The sequence below is a fragment of the Trachurus trachurus genome (assembly GCF_905171665.1).
Source record: "Trachurus trachurus genome assembly, chromosome: 3".
NCBI lineage: Eukaryota > Metazoa > Chordata > Actinopteri > Carangiformes > Carangidae > Trachurus > Trachurus trachurus.
The window spans coordinates 38,470,299-38,485,292 of record NC_139893.1 but is presented as its reverse complement, the minus strand read 5'-3'; the positions used below and the strand labels follow the sequence as shown (position 1 = coordinate 38,485,292).

The 14,994-nt window shown below is 44.2% G+C and overlaps 1 protein-coding gene across 1 annotated transcript in view; it reads right to left on the bottom strand.

The window, feature by feature from the left end:
• Positions 1–586: 586 nt before the first annotated feature.
• Positions 587–14,994, bottom strand: part of lrrk1 (leucine-rich repeat kinase 1) — a 97,510-nt gene continuing 83,102 nt past the window's right edge. The window contains 7 exon segments of the mRNA XM_083997562.1: positions 587–860; positions 4,024–4,125; positions 5,658–6,101; positions 7,719–7,933; positions 8,110–8,307; positions 11,084–11,200; positions 13,548–13,665. Of these exon segments, the coding sequence (XP_083853688.1) occupies positions 683–860; positions 4,024–4,125; positions 5,658–6,101; positions 7,719–7,933; positions 8,110–8,307; positions 11,084–11,200; positions 13,548–13,665 (1,372 nt within the window). The 3' untranslated portion in view covers positions 587–682.

The window sequence follows — 14,994 nt, the reverse complement described above, 5'->3', positions numbered from 1 at the left end:
TGAGAGTGTGAGTGTCGCTGCCATCCACCCATCCACTATCTGCTGTCTGTCTCCACACACACACACACACACACACACACATATACACACACACAGCTGTTTACCAGCAGCCCCGGTTCATTTAAAAAAACACAGTCCCGTCGCCTCGTCCCCGTCCCCGTCCTCCCGAGGCGAAGGAGCTGGAACGGTTAAATGAGGGAAGACTGAAATAGACAAAGAATAAACAATAGAGCAGAGCAGCAGCTGGAACCAGACTCGGTCCACCACATCTTGAACCGGGTCCACAGTCGGCTTGCCAGTAGCCAAATATGGTATATAGCGCTCAATATGAAAATGCAATTAAGAGCTCACTGAGTGAAGTTTTTTGTTCTGGCAGCCTCCGTCTGTGACTCAGCTTTGTGGCTTTTTTCACGTCTGCAGTGAGATTACTGATTCAGCCTTTAACATATTATTGGTGCTGAGGTATGTAGCGAGGGGATATAACCGCTGTGCACAGTTTGAGGCTGGGCCCTTATAGCAGAGCCCCCCTCCTCCCCCTCCTACGTTGCCCTGATGTCAGCATTTGGCCGCCCCCCTGCTCCGAACACTGGCAGTCTGTGGGCCGTGTATTCCCTTTGGCTCGCCCCCGCCGCGCACAGAGCTGCGATTCTGAGTTCCCCCGCGCCCCGCCGCAGCACAACGGCTACCTTCTTTTCCTCATGCTGGTCTCCAAGCGGCCCAGCTCCTCGTAGGACTGGTAGAAGACTTCCAGCTCGCGGCAGCCCCAGCCCCTCCAGACACACAGGCACCACTCCATGTTTTCCTTATGAAAGCCACATACAACTGTGTCCTTTGCCACTAATGCTGCCTCCTCCAGGATCCTGAGAGAAAGGGAGAGAAAGAGAGTGAGAGTGAGGGACGGAGGGAAGGAGATCGATTTTTGCGAGTAGCAGAGTGAGAGAGAGAGAGCTAAAGTTGGTGGGACATCTCTGTGCACTGTAATTAGCTTTTCCTGGAAGCCAGTGGGCAGTTCTAGGGAGCGACTGGTGGAGGACACTGAGCACACTGTCAGCACAGAGGTTACTGTTTGTTTAAGAGCTGCTGAAAAAGAGAAAAAAAAAAAGAAAGAAGAAAAAAAAAAAGACGACATCTACTTTTTGAACTCGGTCTAATTTATGAAGACTGTGACACAAAGCATCTTGGGAGGAAGGAGAGCTTCTGGTGACCTTGGATCCTGAGCTCCCTCACCCATGTATCACTGGGAAACAACCCGGAATTATGTTGTTCCATTGTTGTTTGGTGTGTCGGAGGTGTATCATTATCCTCTCTGATGTTCACCTCCTGTGATACTCAGGACGACACACACACCCACACCCACACACACTGACAGACTCATTAAACCAGTGGTTCTCAAACTTTCTTAGATTAAAGCAGAAGTAAGCAGAATATTTGTGTTAATATAAGTCTTAAATAGTTCTATCTTCCGACAGCAATCACTTCTATAGAGTGTTTGGTCTGAAACACGGGTCTGTCAGTCACTCTGCTCTGCTGTAAGCCGAGGAGAAAACTTTCCTTGTATCCTACAACCTTTATCCAATGAGGAGCGAGAACTCCATCGGCTGACAAGAAGTTAGCCAAAACGACCGGATCTCTTACTTCTGCTTTGAGGACCCCTAAACTGACACAGATTAACTCCCATTGGACAAAATTTTGAAACAAACACCAGAAATACACAAATATTTGTTCTGAGACTAAATAACGTTACTTTTTTCAGTCAATGTACGTTTAAATTAGGGCCAATGGCATGAAATCTGTGAAAAAGTTTGAGAAATTTCTGGAAAAAATGTAATATGTCAGGAAAAAATAAAGTGGTAACATTTCAAGAAAAAATTGGGGACCCCCTTTAACCCTCTCAATGACCCCTGGGGGTCCCCGGACCCCACTTTGAGAACCACTGCATTAAACAATAACTCAGGGTTGAAATGTTCCATGTGAAGCTGCTTTACGCCCCCTGAAGATCACAACTACAAGCCGAGGCCCTGGGGCCCGGCGACCCCTGACCTCCTGCCATGTCGCCTGCGTTACAGGTGCACAGTGTAATAACTGCTTATTAAAGGCCCTGTTCGAGGTGGCTCTTTTATTGCCTGTTGCTAAAAGGACCAGGCCTCTCTGCTGAGGCTCACACAGAAGTCCTTTCTGTCGGGGACCAGCTGCTGGCGGCTTTACAGAAATAATTACAGACTCAGCGAAGCTCCATGAGCGCATGATGAAGGATACCGCTGCGCTTTATTGAGGCTGCGTCAGTGGATTCACATGCAGCTTGTTCAACCTGTGCAGCTCAGAGGAATAAGTTGGTTTTTAATGTTAGGAAGCAATAGTTCCTGGAGCCAAACAACACATATATCACATATATATAATAAACACAAGTTAAACCAACAAATAGATGAGCAGCCTGTTTGTGCACGAGCTGCAGGTCTCTGTGTTTTATACACATGCTGTTATTTTGTTTGGTGAACCAGAACCTCCACATAAACACCAGCCCTCCAATTCAAACTTGGCTCCGAGCTGCAGCCGGTTTGCGTCTGATTCATTCCGTAGCGGATCAAAGACCCCCGCTGCACCCTCTGAACATGGTCATACTTCACCTCCTACACAGAGCGGCGCCCACTGAGAACCCGGCCACGGCTGAGCTTCATCACCGTGTAGCGCTCTCCTCTTATCAAGGACCGCTGGGGACGGCAGCTCAGTGGAAGGTGCAAATTCACCCACGTGAAAATCACTGTGGTTTTCTACTGATGCCACAAACCGCCTGCACTGACATTTAACAGACACCTCATGATGCAATTGTTTTTTATTGTTGTTTTTCCAGCTCATTTAAGCTGCATTATTGAATCCCTCATTATATGGTTTCACAAAACTTCATGACTCCAAGGCTAATGTGGATCAGTTAAATGAGTCATTCAAAAAAAAAAAAGTCTCCCAGGACAAAGTTGCAAAGGAAAGAAAAATAAAGGCATTTTATAAAAACATACATTTAAATTCAGTTTCAATGTCGTTCTCATTAAATAAACAGGTGACATCATTACATCACTGATTCAAGCCTGTGCTGCAAGAACAAACATAAAGCGTGGATAAATTTCACTCATTATCTACTCACCCTCATGTGGACTAAGGGCTGGGAGAAGTTTCAGAGTCCTTTGTGCCTTCTCTGAGTTACAGGGGGTCTCGGCGTAGCAGTACATGTCCATATAACGGTTGCAAATGGATACCAACTGTCTTCGTAACAAAAGGACACACCAAAAAACATCCAAATACCTCCATGCTGCTCGTATGTAATGTCTGTCTTGTATTGAAGTCCCGAAATGCGAAATTGTCCTGAAAAAAATTAAATAAATCTATATTTCAAGCTTGTTTTGTAGCGGAAGCTTCTCGAAGCTCCTCTTCCTGGTTCGTCAAATTTGGACGAACTGGGAAGAGGACAGACCCTGATTCGTCTAAATTAGACGAACCGGGAAGAGGAGCTTCGAGAAGCTTCCGCTACAAACAAGCTTAAAATATAGACTTATTTAATGTTTTTCGGGACAATTTCGCATTTCGGGGTTTCAATACAAGAGGGACATTACATACGAGCAGCATGGAGGTATTTGGATGTTTTTTGGTGTGTCTTTTTGTTACGAAGACAGTTGGTATCCATTTGCAACCGTTATATGGAAATGCACTGCTACGCTGAGACCCCCTGTAACTCAGAGAAGCCACGGAGGACTCTGAAACTTCTCCCAGCCCTTAGTCCACATGAGGGTGAGTAGATAATGAGTGAAATTTCAATTTTGGGTGAACTATCCCTTTAACTGACAGGACAGTAGAGACAGACAGGAAATGGGGAGACAGAGAGAGGAGGAATGACAAGCAGCAAAGGGCACACAGGGATTCGAATCGGGGCCGGCTGCGACGAGGACTGTAACCTCTGCATATGGGGCACCTGCTCAACCCAGTGAGTTAAACAGCCCCCAAACAACACGTATTCTTACCAGCAAGTGAACTCACCCTAAAGAGGAACATCCAGGTGGACTGAGGACAGCGATGACACGCCCCCTCAGCTGGTCGCCATGGGACTGTATCTCCACGACCATCACGTCACCTCCCCGCCTGCCCGACGATAACACACGTCACACACGTTAACAAGGTTGTTTCACTGTATCTATCTATCTACAGGAATGTATGTAGATCAGATTTCACTGCACACACACAACACGGTGAGTTGATCTAATTATTTTTCCAAACCTCCTGGGCCTCCTGCTACCAGGCTGCAAAGTCTTTCTCTTTTAAATCTGATAATATTAATGGCATAGTTCAGCATTTTGGCAAATTTGCCCATTGCCATGATCCCTATAGTTTTAGGAGTAGGTTCGTTACCTTTAATTGTTGTTGCAAGCTATTTTTAGAACGGTGGAGCAGAGCAGCAAGCTGCTCAGAGCTAATCTATGGAGGCTAATGGGATTTCCCTCATCAAACTCATCAAATACACAATCCAACAACTCCAAAACGCTCTGGTGGACAAGTTGTGACCTGCACATTCACCACGCTATGAGATAATAACAGAACGTTACCAGACAGAGTTGTTTTCGAGGCATATGCAGAGACTGCTTGCCAAAAAACTGCCTCAGACGGGAATGTGCATCAGTGGTTTTGCATGAATTTACCTCAAAAACAACTCGTAATGTTACCTTATCTCATAGCGTGGTGAATGTGCAGGTCCAGAGCGTTTTGGAGTTGTTGGATTGTGTATTTGATGAGTTTGATGAGGAAAACCAAGAAATCCCATTAGCCTCCGTAGCGTAGCTCTGAGCAGCTCACGGCTCTGCTCCACCGTTCTAAAAATAGCTTGCACTGACAATTAACGGTAACGAACCTACTGCTATGACTATAGGGATTATGGTAATGGGCCAATTTGCCAAAATGTTGAACTATCCCTTTATGTTGTTGTTGTTGTTGTTGTGTGTTTTCTATTTATTCATTTATTTTTCAATTCAGTTCAATTCAAATCACTTTATTTGTCCCTAAGGGGCAATTTAAAAGGGCAGAAAGTACATATCAAACAATAAACACTAAAATCTGTGTGATTTCTTCTCCCATCATGTTACGTAATCAATATTTTCATGTAAGTTACTTCTGCTCTTTGATCGGTTCCAATTCCTTCTTTTATCTTTCTCTAAAGCTCTTTGTAAACATTGTTATGAATAGTGCAATTAAATAAAGTTAATTATGATTAGTAATGCTATTATTATTGGTGCAGCAATGAATCACCAATCACTGTTAATCTGCAAATATTTATTTTCCATCATTTATTGTTGTGTTCATCTGCTCTCTGGGTGATGAGGGGCTCAGTACACACACACACACACACACACACACACACACACGCATCCAAGCACCCAAAAAGAGACATTGTGTATTCTGGCACCTTTTATCTGGTTAAGCTGATGCAAATTGTTATGCAAATGTGTTTGTGTGTCTGACAGCAGAGGGCTGCTCGGGGAAAGCTGCTCTAACTTACAATCGGAAACAGGAAAGCTCCGTGTCACCGGCTCTTTAAAACGCTGATGTTAACATGTGTTATTGTGTTTCTTTGCTCTGTCCCTATTCACACTTGCATCATCTTCACATTCAGCATGGTGTACCTGGGGATCCACAGAGTTCCCTCCACCGTCAGCACCTTGAAGGCCTGCAGCTCGGGCACCGTGGGGTTTCCTGTCTCCTCAGAGTCCACAGGATCAGGGCTGATGGACGCCTGCTGGTCCCGGTCAGCCGGTGGCGGCGGTGGGAGTGGACGCTGCGTGGCGCTGTGGGAGGCTAACGAGCTGCTGTCAGCGGGGCTGGAGCAGTGGGAGGCCGGGGGCTCCAGGGAGCAGCTGGACGAGATGGAGCAGTAGTCCATCAGAGAGTCCTGGTGCGGGATGATCTGAGTGCCCGCCTCCTCGCTGTAGATCAGCGTCACCTCTCCGTTGGTCAGTTCCAGCTTCTCCTCCTGGTCCGTCGTCTCGAGGTTTGTGGCTGTCGCCGTGGTAACCCCCGCCGGAGGCTGCACGGTGAAGGTGTCTCGTAGAGGGCTGCTGTCCCTGCAGCTGAAACAAAAACAGGAAGTCAGAAACAGACACTGGAACTTTGATATATATGTGTGATACACCTGAAGTCATTCAGTAACATGAGCCGGTCCACTGCTCCACTCACCTCCACTATATGATCGCTTTAACATGAAGTCAGAGTATAAATTCATTTTACTTGACCCGAAGCACAAAACCTTTTTTGTCTTGTGCACCCCCTGAGCCTTTTTGTCAGACCATGAGTCCCCCATCACTCATACATGTTTTACGATTTACGATTTATGAAAACTTTATTATCCACTGAGTGAAAATTCCTCTTTGGTTTCACCATAGACATGTCTCACAACAACAGAACACAATAAAAAACATTTCAAGGATAGAAAAATATAAAATAGCCTACAGCAATAACTGTACTTCACACATCACCCATTCAAGTACATCATTTCATAAAAGCACACCACAGTACGAATCAAGTTTACAATTGTAGGTCTAAGACCTGCCTTAGGGCCTCGATATACTTGCTGTAAAGTACGCGTACGCGAGCTGCTGCGCGTATCCTGCGTCCGTTTGATGCGTCGCCTGCGACCGAACGCACATATCGACGCGAGGTGACGCGACGCAGGATACGCGCGGCAGCTCGCGTACGCGTAGTTTACAGCAAGTATATCTCGGCCCTTATTCAGAGAAGCTGCTGTGCAGGGAAACCCTCAGCAAAGGAAAAAACAGGAGTAAACAGGGTAAATACAGTAGCTACTGATGATTCTCCAAAAGTGGTCATATAGAATGTAACACAACTTTTTTAAAATGTCTCTCTTTAATTTGTACAAAGACATTTTACACGTATTCTCCTGCATTTTAGTTGTTTCTGGCTGTTTTGGTGTTTGTCGTGGCCAAATGTGTCTTAAAGGGTTATTTCAAGATATTGGCAAATTCGACGATTGCCATAATCCCTATAGTCTTAGGAGTAGGGTCATTACCTTTAATTGTCGGTGCAAGCTGTTTTTAGATCGGGACGCACAGTACTTTTGCATTTCCCTCATCAAACAATCCAACAACACAATAAAACACTCCTGTGGACAAGTTGTGACCTGCACATTCGCCACATTATGAAATAATAAAGTATAATTATGTAACATTAAGACACATGAAGCAAATACCCGTAACTAATTTCACTTTTGAAGTCACTCTGCCGAGCAGCCGTGTTGGGAATGTAGTTCTGGTTACGTATTTACCTCGAAAACAACTCATAACGTTCTGTTACTATTTCATAGCGTGGTGAATGTGCAGGTCACAACTTGTCCATGAGAGTGTTTTGGAGTTGCTGGATCATATATTTGATGAGTTTGATGAGGGAAAGGCGGAAATATTGTGCACTGTGCAGAGCTCACGTCTCTGCCCTGCTGATCTAAAAGCAGCTTGCACCGACAATTAAAGGTAATGAACCTACCCCTAAGACTATAGGGATTGTGGCAATAGGCCAAAAATTGAAATATCCCTTTAGTAACGGGCTTATGAAATGACTGGGAATATCTACTTATCATCTTGGAAATAAACTAATAAATGTTTCCACGTCCCCCCTGCGATGTGCTTGTGTACCCTTGGTTGGGAATCACAGCTGTACGTTACAGCTCCACTCACCAGTACTTGGCACAGAGCTGGTAGGAGGCGGCGTGGTACAGCAGCAGGGTGTTGCTGTGGTCGTCCAGGGTCCAGACCGCCTCCTCTCCCCACAGACTGAAGCTGGTCGCCATGGATATGATGGAAGACGGCGGGCTGTAGGGCTCCAGCCTGTGAACGGCCGTGAGGCTCAGACAGTCGATGACCAGCAGACCCGGACCGTTGGAGAACCATAACTGAGACACACACAGGAGGGACAGGGGGGACAGGGGGGACAGAAGGGACAGGGGGGACAGGAGGGACAGGAGGGACAGGGGGGACAGGGGGGACAGGGGGGGCAGGAGGACACAGTGTTAACATGAGGTGGTGACAACTTCTCTCTTCATGAAGTTGGGACTGATTCTCTGCTCACCTGGGAGCCGCTGCTGACCAGAGCCATGCTCCTGACTGGGTAGGGTCTCTGCCGGGGGTCCGAGTCCTTCAGACCAAACACTGTCTTGTTGAGGGTGTGTGAACACAGGTAGGTCTCCCCCTCCAGAGGAAGGTCGTCCACCAGGCTGTACACCGCCACCAGCCCGTCAGACATCCCAGCAAACACTCGGGCCAGACTCTGGTGAGGAAGATTTACAAATTCTACATTTTATTCATGTGAAGGGTTTAAAGGGGTAGTTCAACATTTTGACAAATTGGCCCATTGCCATAATCCCTATAGTTTTAGCAGTAGGTTCGTTAACTTTAATTGTCGGTGCAAGCTATTTATAGAACAGCGGAGCAGAGCCGCGAGCTGCTCAGAGCTACGCTACGGAGGCTAATGGGATTTCTTGGTTTGCCTCATCAAACTCATCAAATACACAATCCAACAACTCCAAAATGCTCTGGTGGACAAGTTGTGACCTGCACATTCACCACGCTATGAGATAATAACAGAATGTTACGAGTTGTTTTTGAGGTAAATACAGAGACTGCTTGCCGAAAAACTGTCCCCGATGGGAACGCGCATCAGTGGTTTTGCATGAATTTACCTCTAAAACAACTCTGTCTGGTAACGTTCTGTTATTATCTCATAGCGTGGTGAATGTGCAGGTCACAACTTGTCCACCAGAGCGTTTTGGAGTTGTTGGATTGTGTATTTGATGAGGGAAACCAAGAAATCCCATTAGCCTCCGTAACGTAACTCTGAGCACCTTGCGGCTCTGCTCCACCGTTCTAAAAATAGCTTGCACCGACAATTTAAGGTAACGAACCTATACTCCTAAAACTATAGGGATTATAACAATAGCCTAATTTGCCAAAATGTTGAACTATCCCTTTAATGTTGCATTGTTTAAACAGGGTTCCCACTCTTTACCTGAAATCGTGTTCCAAGACTTATCTATTTATGTTTTGGAGAAGTGTTCTTTTCAACAGTTGTCCCTTATTTTGTACATTTAACCAGTTTGTTTCTAAGTTTATTCCTCTCTCACCTCCAGAAGTCTGATTATAGATGTACAGTCTATGGCTCTGACGTATCTATGAAATAATCTCTTACATGCTTAGAAATTATTACAAATTTATCATAGAACAACATTTTTGTTTTTAAACCATGCATCTGCCACTCAGCAGAGAAAACATTCATGCTCTCATGCAGCCAACACTGGAAACACTCATCGACTAAAAGTCTCCAGTTTTCTCACTAGACACTTCTTTCAAAAAAGAAATCCTTGGTGGGGTCTGTAAAAGTCAAACAGAGCTCTGGTAGCTGATGTCCCAGAAAAGCTTGAGTTATCCTGGAAAATTATTTATCACATTGTGACATTTGACTTTTTTCCCCTAAATTTTCATGTGTTTTCCAGGTTTTCCAGGATGCGTGGGAACCCTGTTAAATGTTGTAAAAACCACCTCAAACAAAAACAGTGGAGAGAACCCAGAAACTGCACAATCCAACGCCTTTTTTTTTTTTTTTTTTTTTTTGAAAAGAAGCTTCAGCAGTTTGAAGTCATCTTTTTAGTTTTGTTAGAACAAATGTTTCCCTCCACAGTGTTCCCTTCTGAAGCTCAGTGGAGGAATATAAACCTACATGCAGTAACCAGGACAAATGGCCCTGAGAGCTTAAAGCACTGCAACTTTTTAGAGAAACACATACAACCACAAAAAGACACCAACACATTCAGAACACATCCTCATCAGTTAGGTGTTTCAGTGAGCCTAATGCAAGCTGTATTTGATACTTTTATATTTTTATACCACTGGTCACTCATTGAAATTCAGTCCTTGAGAACAAGATCATATTTCATTCCAGTCATACAGGGGCGCAGATCCCATGTCAGGATTGGGGGGGGGGGGGACACAAAAGTGATTTTTCTTTTTTTTTGCCCGTATGCAGCTCATAACATGCCACCATAAATCACAACTTGGTAGAGGCTCGCCATATCATTCATAAAGTACTGCACAGGGAATCATTTGTTGTGCTTACCTTTCTTGTTTACAGTATTTGTCCTAAACAGCCAACAGCACGTATCACTAGTAAATTATAATTTAAAGGGTCTCAGACATATAATATCTACTCTCTTCTTATCTTTCGCCTCCCTCCGACCTTCCCAGATCCCCAGTTCTTCTCCCCATCTCCCTTTTCTCCCAGTGTATGGGACTACTTTATGCATGATTAATTGATATGGATGAATATCAAAATATGAAGCCCTAAGATTGAGTGAGTCGTTTTTTTAAAGGCCTGTTGATGTCATCAGCATCTGTGTAAGAAACTACCCGTTCATTTGCATTATAGTGGAGGAGACCAGAGATGGGATGTGGAGTCAGAAATATTTTTGTCAAACATTATGCTATTTTACACCATTTCAATCATTTCTTTTTAGATGTGAATCTAAAATGTGAAGAATGTGAAGTCTGAAAATACATTTGTTCAATTCTGAATAATTTGGGGTATTTTTATTGGGCGGGGACAATTCATGTTTTTCAGAAATTGGGGGGGGACATGTCCCCCCCGTTCCCCCCTGGGATCTGCACCCATGCAGTCATACAGACCAGTCGGTACAGGTTGGGGAATGCACCACCCTGGCCCTGATAACACCTGGATTCCATCATTTACACTTCAGAGGTGAACTGGGTCAAAGCATTTACATGTGGCCTGGCAGCAGGTCGGAGGTCAGAGGTCAGAGGGGGAACAGCAGTACAGACCATAAAACTACTTTTCCCACAAAACCTTCCTTTGGTGTCTCACACACAGTCGGGTTTACGGCAGTCAAACGTTTTAGGGGAACTTCTGACTTCTTGACAGGTCAGCTTTTCAAACCGCTGACAGACACAGTGATGACCCGTCAGACAAGGATACAACATCCTGTGTGTGTGTGTGTGTGTGTGTGTGTGTGTGTTGTGTTGGAACGTGAGCTGACCTGTTCTAATGCTGGGACAGGAAACAGGCAGGTGATGACGGCCGGACAGGAGAACTGTCTCTGGGGTTGACTGAGTGGACACATGTCCTTCAGACTGTAGATGAACACCTCCTGCTCCTGTGGGACGCACACACAAAAAAAACAACAAGAATGAACACAGCAAGGAATCATTGTGTTTTCCATTTGACCTGCCTGTTCATATTATTCTTTGTTTTTATTTCGTTTATTAAGGGACATTGTGCAATGACATTAATCATTTGCAAGAAATGAGGAGATGGTTGCACCAGATTTAGCCAGCTGCTAATTTCCATCTGCAGTCCCAACATGTAATACACAACAGACACACACCACAATCTAAAATACAAAGGAAAACCTGATACACAAAATGACACAAATAAACAATGGACCGCACAGAGACAATACAGACACACACATTCCACATTTAGAATGACCAAGTCAAGTGCAATGCATTTGAAAAAGATGTACGCTATCCTGTGTGGTCAGTGAAAAGAAAAAACTAAATAATTTACAAATACAAAACAGTGCCCAGCTTCCTATTATAAAGATCTTAAAATATTCCCTAATATTGAATTTAATGCATTTAAAGGTACTAAGATACTTTTGGTTATTAAGTAGCCATTGTTTTAAGTTATGAGAGAAACTTAAGTAGCTATATAGGGTTAGGGTTAGAGTTAGGGTTATATTCTATTTATGGATTCAGGGGAATATACAGTGTTGAATCTGTGTCAACAATGTACACACATATCACAGCACCAGTCTGAGCTCTGATCACTGTGTTTTCTCATTTGAAATGTTTTTGAATTGGATTTGTGAATATAAACACATTGTGTTCAAATGCAAACACTTCACATCCAATAAATTAGAGAATTACAAACACCATCTCCTCCATGAACACTGCTCTAATTTCAGCTACAGCTGTCTGTGGATCGGGTGTTTTGCAGGATATGAATTCTCTGGAAAAGAAAAATCTGACATTTAAAGGAGACATATTCTGCCCCCTTTCCACAAATTAAAAGAGTCCCCAGGTGTCTTAAAGACATGTCTGTGACATGCTTTGGTCAAAATCCCCCAAGGATCAAACATCACAGCTCTTTTCATCCTCTCTAAACAGCCCTGTTCAGAACGGCTGCTTTCAGTGTCTGTCCCTTTAAATGCAAATGGGCCACTGCTTGCCCCGCCCCTTCTACCGGTACCAGGTAGGGGTGGGGTTATACAAATTCAAAAGCTAGTTACATCACTGGAAGACAACTGAGGGAACAGCTCATAAAACCACATGGATTTCAACCTAGGGAGCCTGAACATTACTGACTTTTGTCAATTCTCATATTTTGGGGGCCGGAAGGCAAGACAAACACCTAAATGTTGAAGCCCCGGTATGGAGCTTTTAACTGGATACGCAAAAGTCTCTGGTTTCTGCTGATGTGTCTCTGTTACCTACAACAGCAAATGAGCCCATCAGTGTGAAGATACGTTATTTCTTAGTAGTCTAATTCTATACCACTGGAAGGCATGGTCGGGTCGGACCACTGACAAAACCATATGAATAGATACATTACTTCATCCATATGAACGCTGCAGATAGCTGCTAAAAAAAAAAAAAAGTTTTCAAAGCAAGTCCTGTCTTCTTTCCGACATTTCCAAAACAAATCTACACGCGCTGGCCAGATAAATGTCTTCACGACAGTGGTAAATGCAGTCTTCATTCCGGCAAAACACCACCGCTTTTGTCCACGGGGGCCGCCAAAATCAACACTAAATGAAAAGTGTTGGCTTTAAAGGGATAGTAGCATTTTTTAGAAGTGGGGTTGTATGATCTACAAATAGCCCCTAAGTACTTTAATTGCAGTAGAAGACTCTCTGCACTCCTCCCATTAGCAACGCCAGCCCATAGCCCTGCCCAGAGATTTACAACATTGTTGTGAACAGACCCAAAGAAACGGCCTATTTTCGCGGCCTGAAACAGGTTTTACCTGAAAAAAAATACACAGTTCCATTGTTCGGTATAATATAATTTTTTCCAGCCCCTCAAAGTGCAGGAAAAACACAGTTTTTGTTTGGACCTAACCAACTCACATATCCCTCCACCCAGGGTTAGCGCCCGCCGATCAGCAGTTGGTTAGGTCCAAATAAAAACTGTGTTTTTCCTGAACTTTGAGGGGCTGGAAAAAATTATATTATAGCGAACAATGGAACAGTGTATTTTTTTTACTGCAATTAAAGTACTTAGGGGCTATTTGTAGATCATACAACCCCACTTTTAAAAAATGCTATTATCCCTTTAAAGAGCCTTCAAAAAGTGATATTTCCATAATATGTCCCCTTTCCTGCCATGTTTGATATTCTCAACCATGTTAGCTAAAGAAGAAGAGGGCTAGGTGTTGTGTTGGATGGTGTTGTGATGCGCGGTGTTGTGTTGGATAGTGTTGTGATGCGCGGTGTGTACCTCAGTGGCCACCCACAGAGTGTTGCACATCTTCATCTGACAGCTGATCCTGCTGCCTGGACACGACATCCTCTTCACCTCCATCTGGCCCTTCTCCACATTCACCACACTGTAGTTCCTACTCAACACACACACAAACACACTCAGATTACATACACACCACTACATATTAGGTGTGGGACAAAATACCAACATGGAGTATTGTTTATAAATATTATATTACTCCTCAGGTACACTAACACCATATGCCATCTTTCAAGTGGAAGGTCTGAGAACACCAACACATACATACACACACACACACACACACACACACACACACACACACACACACACACACACACACACACACACACACACACACACACACACACACACACACACACACACACACACACACACACACACACACACACACACAAACAGCCTGAGATGCTGTCCTGCATACAAACACACACTGGTGCACTTGGACCACTGAGCGCTGTGTCAGCAGCCACAGCAAGGTCTCACACTCTCACACACCAACACACACGCAGGCTTCATGACAAGGAGTGGACGGCTCAGCAGTCTGCTGCTAATGAGACTGAACGGAGATACACACAGATATAGACACACACACACACACAGTGGCCATTTATTGTTTTTTTTTTGCGAGAGAAATGTGTATTTTTGCATTAATTTATTTTAAATGCTTCTGTTGCTGCTCTGTTTCCGGCTTTCTGCTACTTCATGGCTTTTTTTACACTGGAGTGGACACAAGTTGCAGTCACTGTGTGTGTGTGTTTTGTGTTAATGAGCCACTACTAAGCTACAGTGAGACTCTGCATTTTGTTGTAATGTTGTTGACTTATGAAAACCGACCCGACGCTGCAGTGAATAAATACGTTCTTGCTGTTTTTTTGCAGGAGCTCTTTTCTCCTTCACCTCCAGCTGCATCACACATTACTGACTTGTATCAACAGACAGATCCAGGAACAGAGGAACTAGGAGTGTGGTGAATGGCAGCTGTAAAATATCACACCATCTACATGTGGACGATCAGCCGTCAACTCTGGATCACATCACCGACTGAAATCGAATCATCTCCAGACACAGATTCCTTCACAAAAAAGGTTAAGTGTTGGCTACAAGCAAAGCAGAGCTGTGACTATTTTTAAGCCGCTGCATCTATTCTTAAAGGGATAGTTCACCCAAAATTCAAATTTCACTCATTATCTACTCACCCTCATGTCGACTAAGAGCTGTGAGAATTTTCAGAGTCCTCCGTGCCTTCTCTGAGTTACGGGGGGGTCCGCGCAGCAGTATTTGTCCATATAATGGTTGTGAATGGATACCAACTTTCTTCGTCCAAAAAGACACACCAAAAAACATCCAAATACCTCCATACTGCTCGTCTGTAATGTCCCTCTTGTATTGAAGCCCCAACATGAGAAATTGTTCTGCCGCT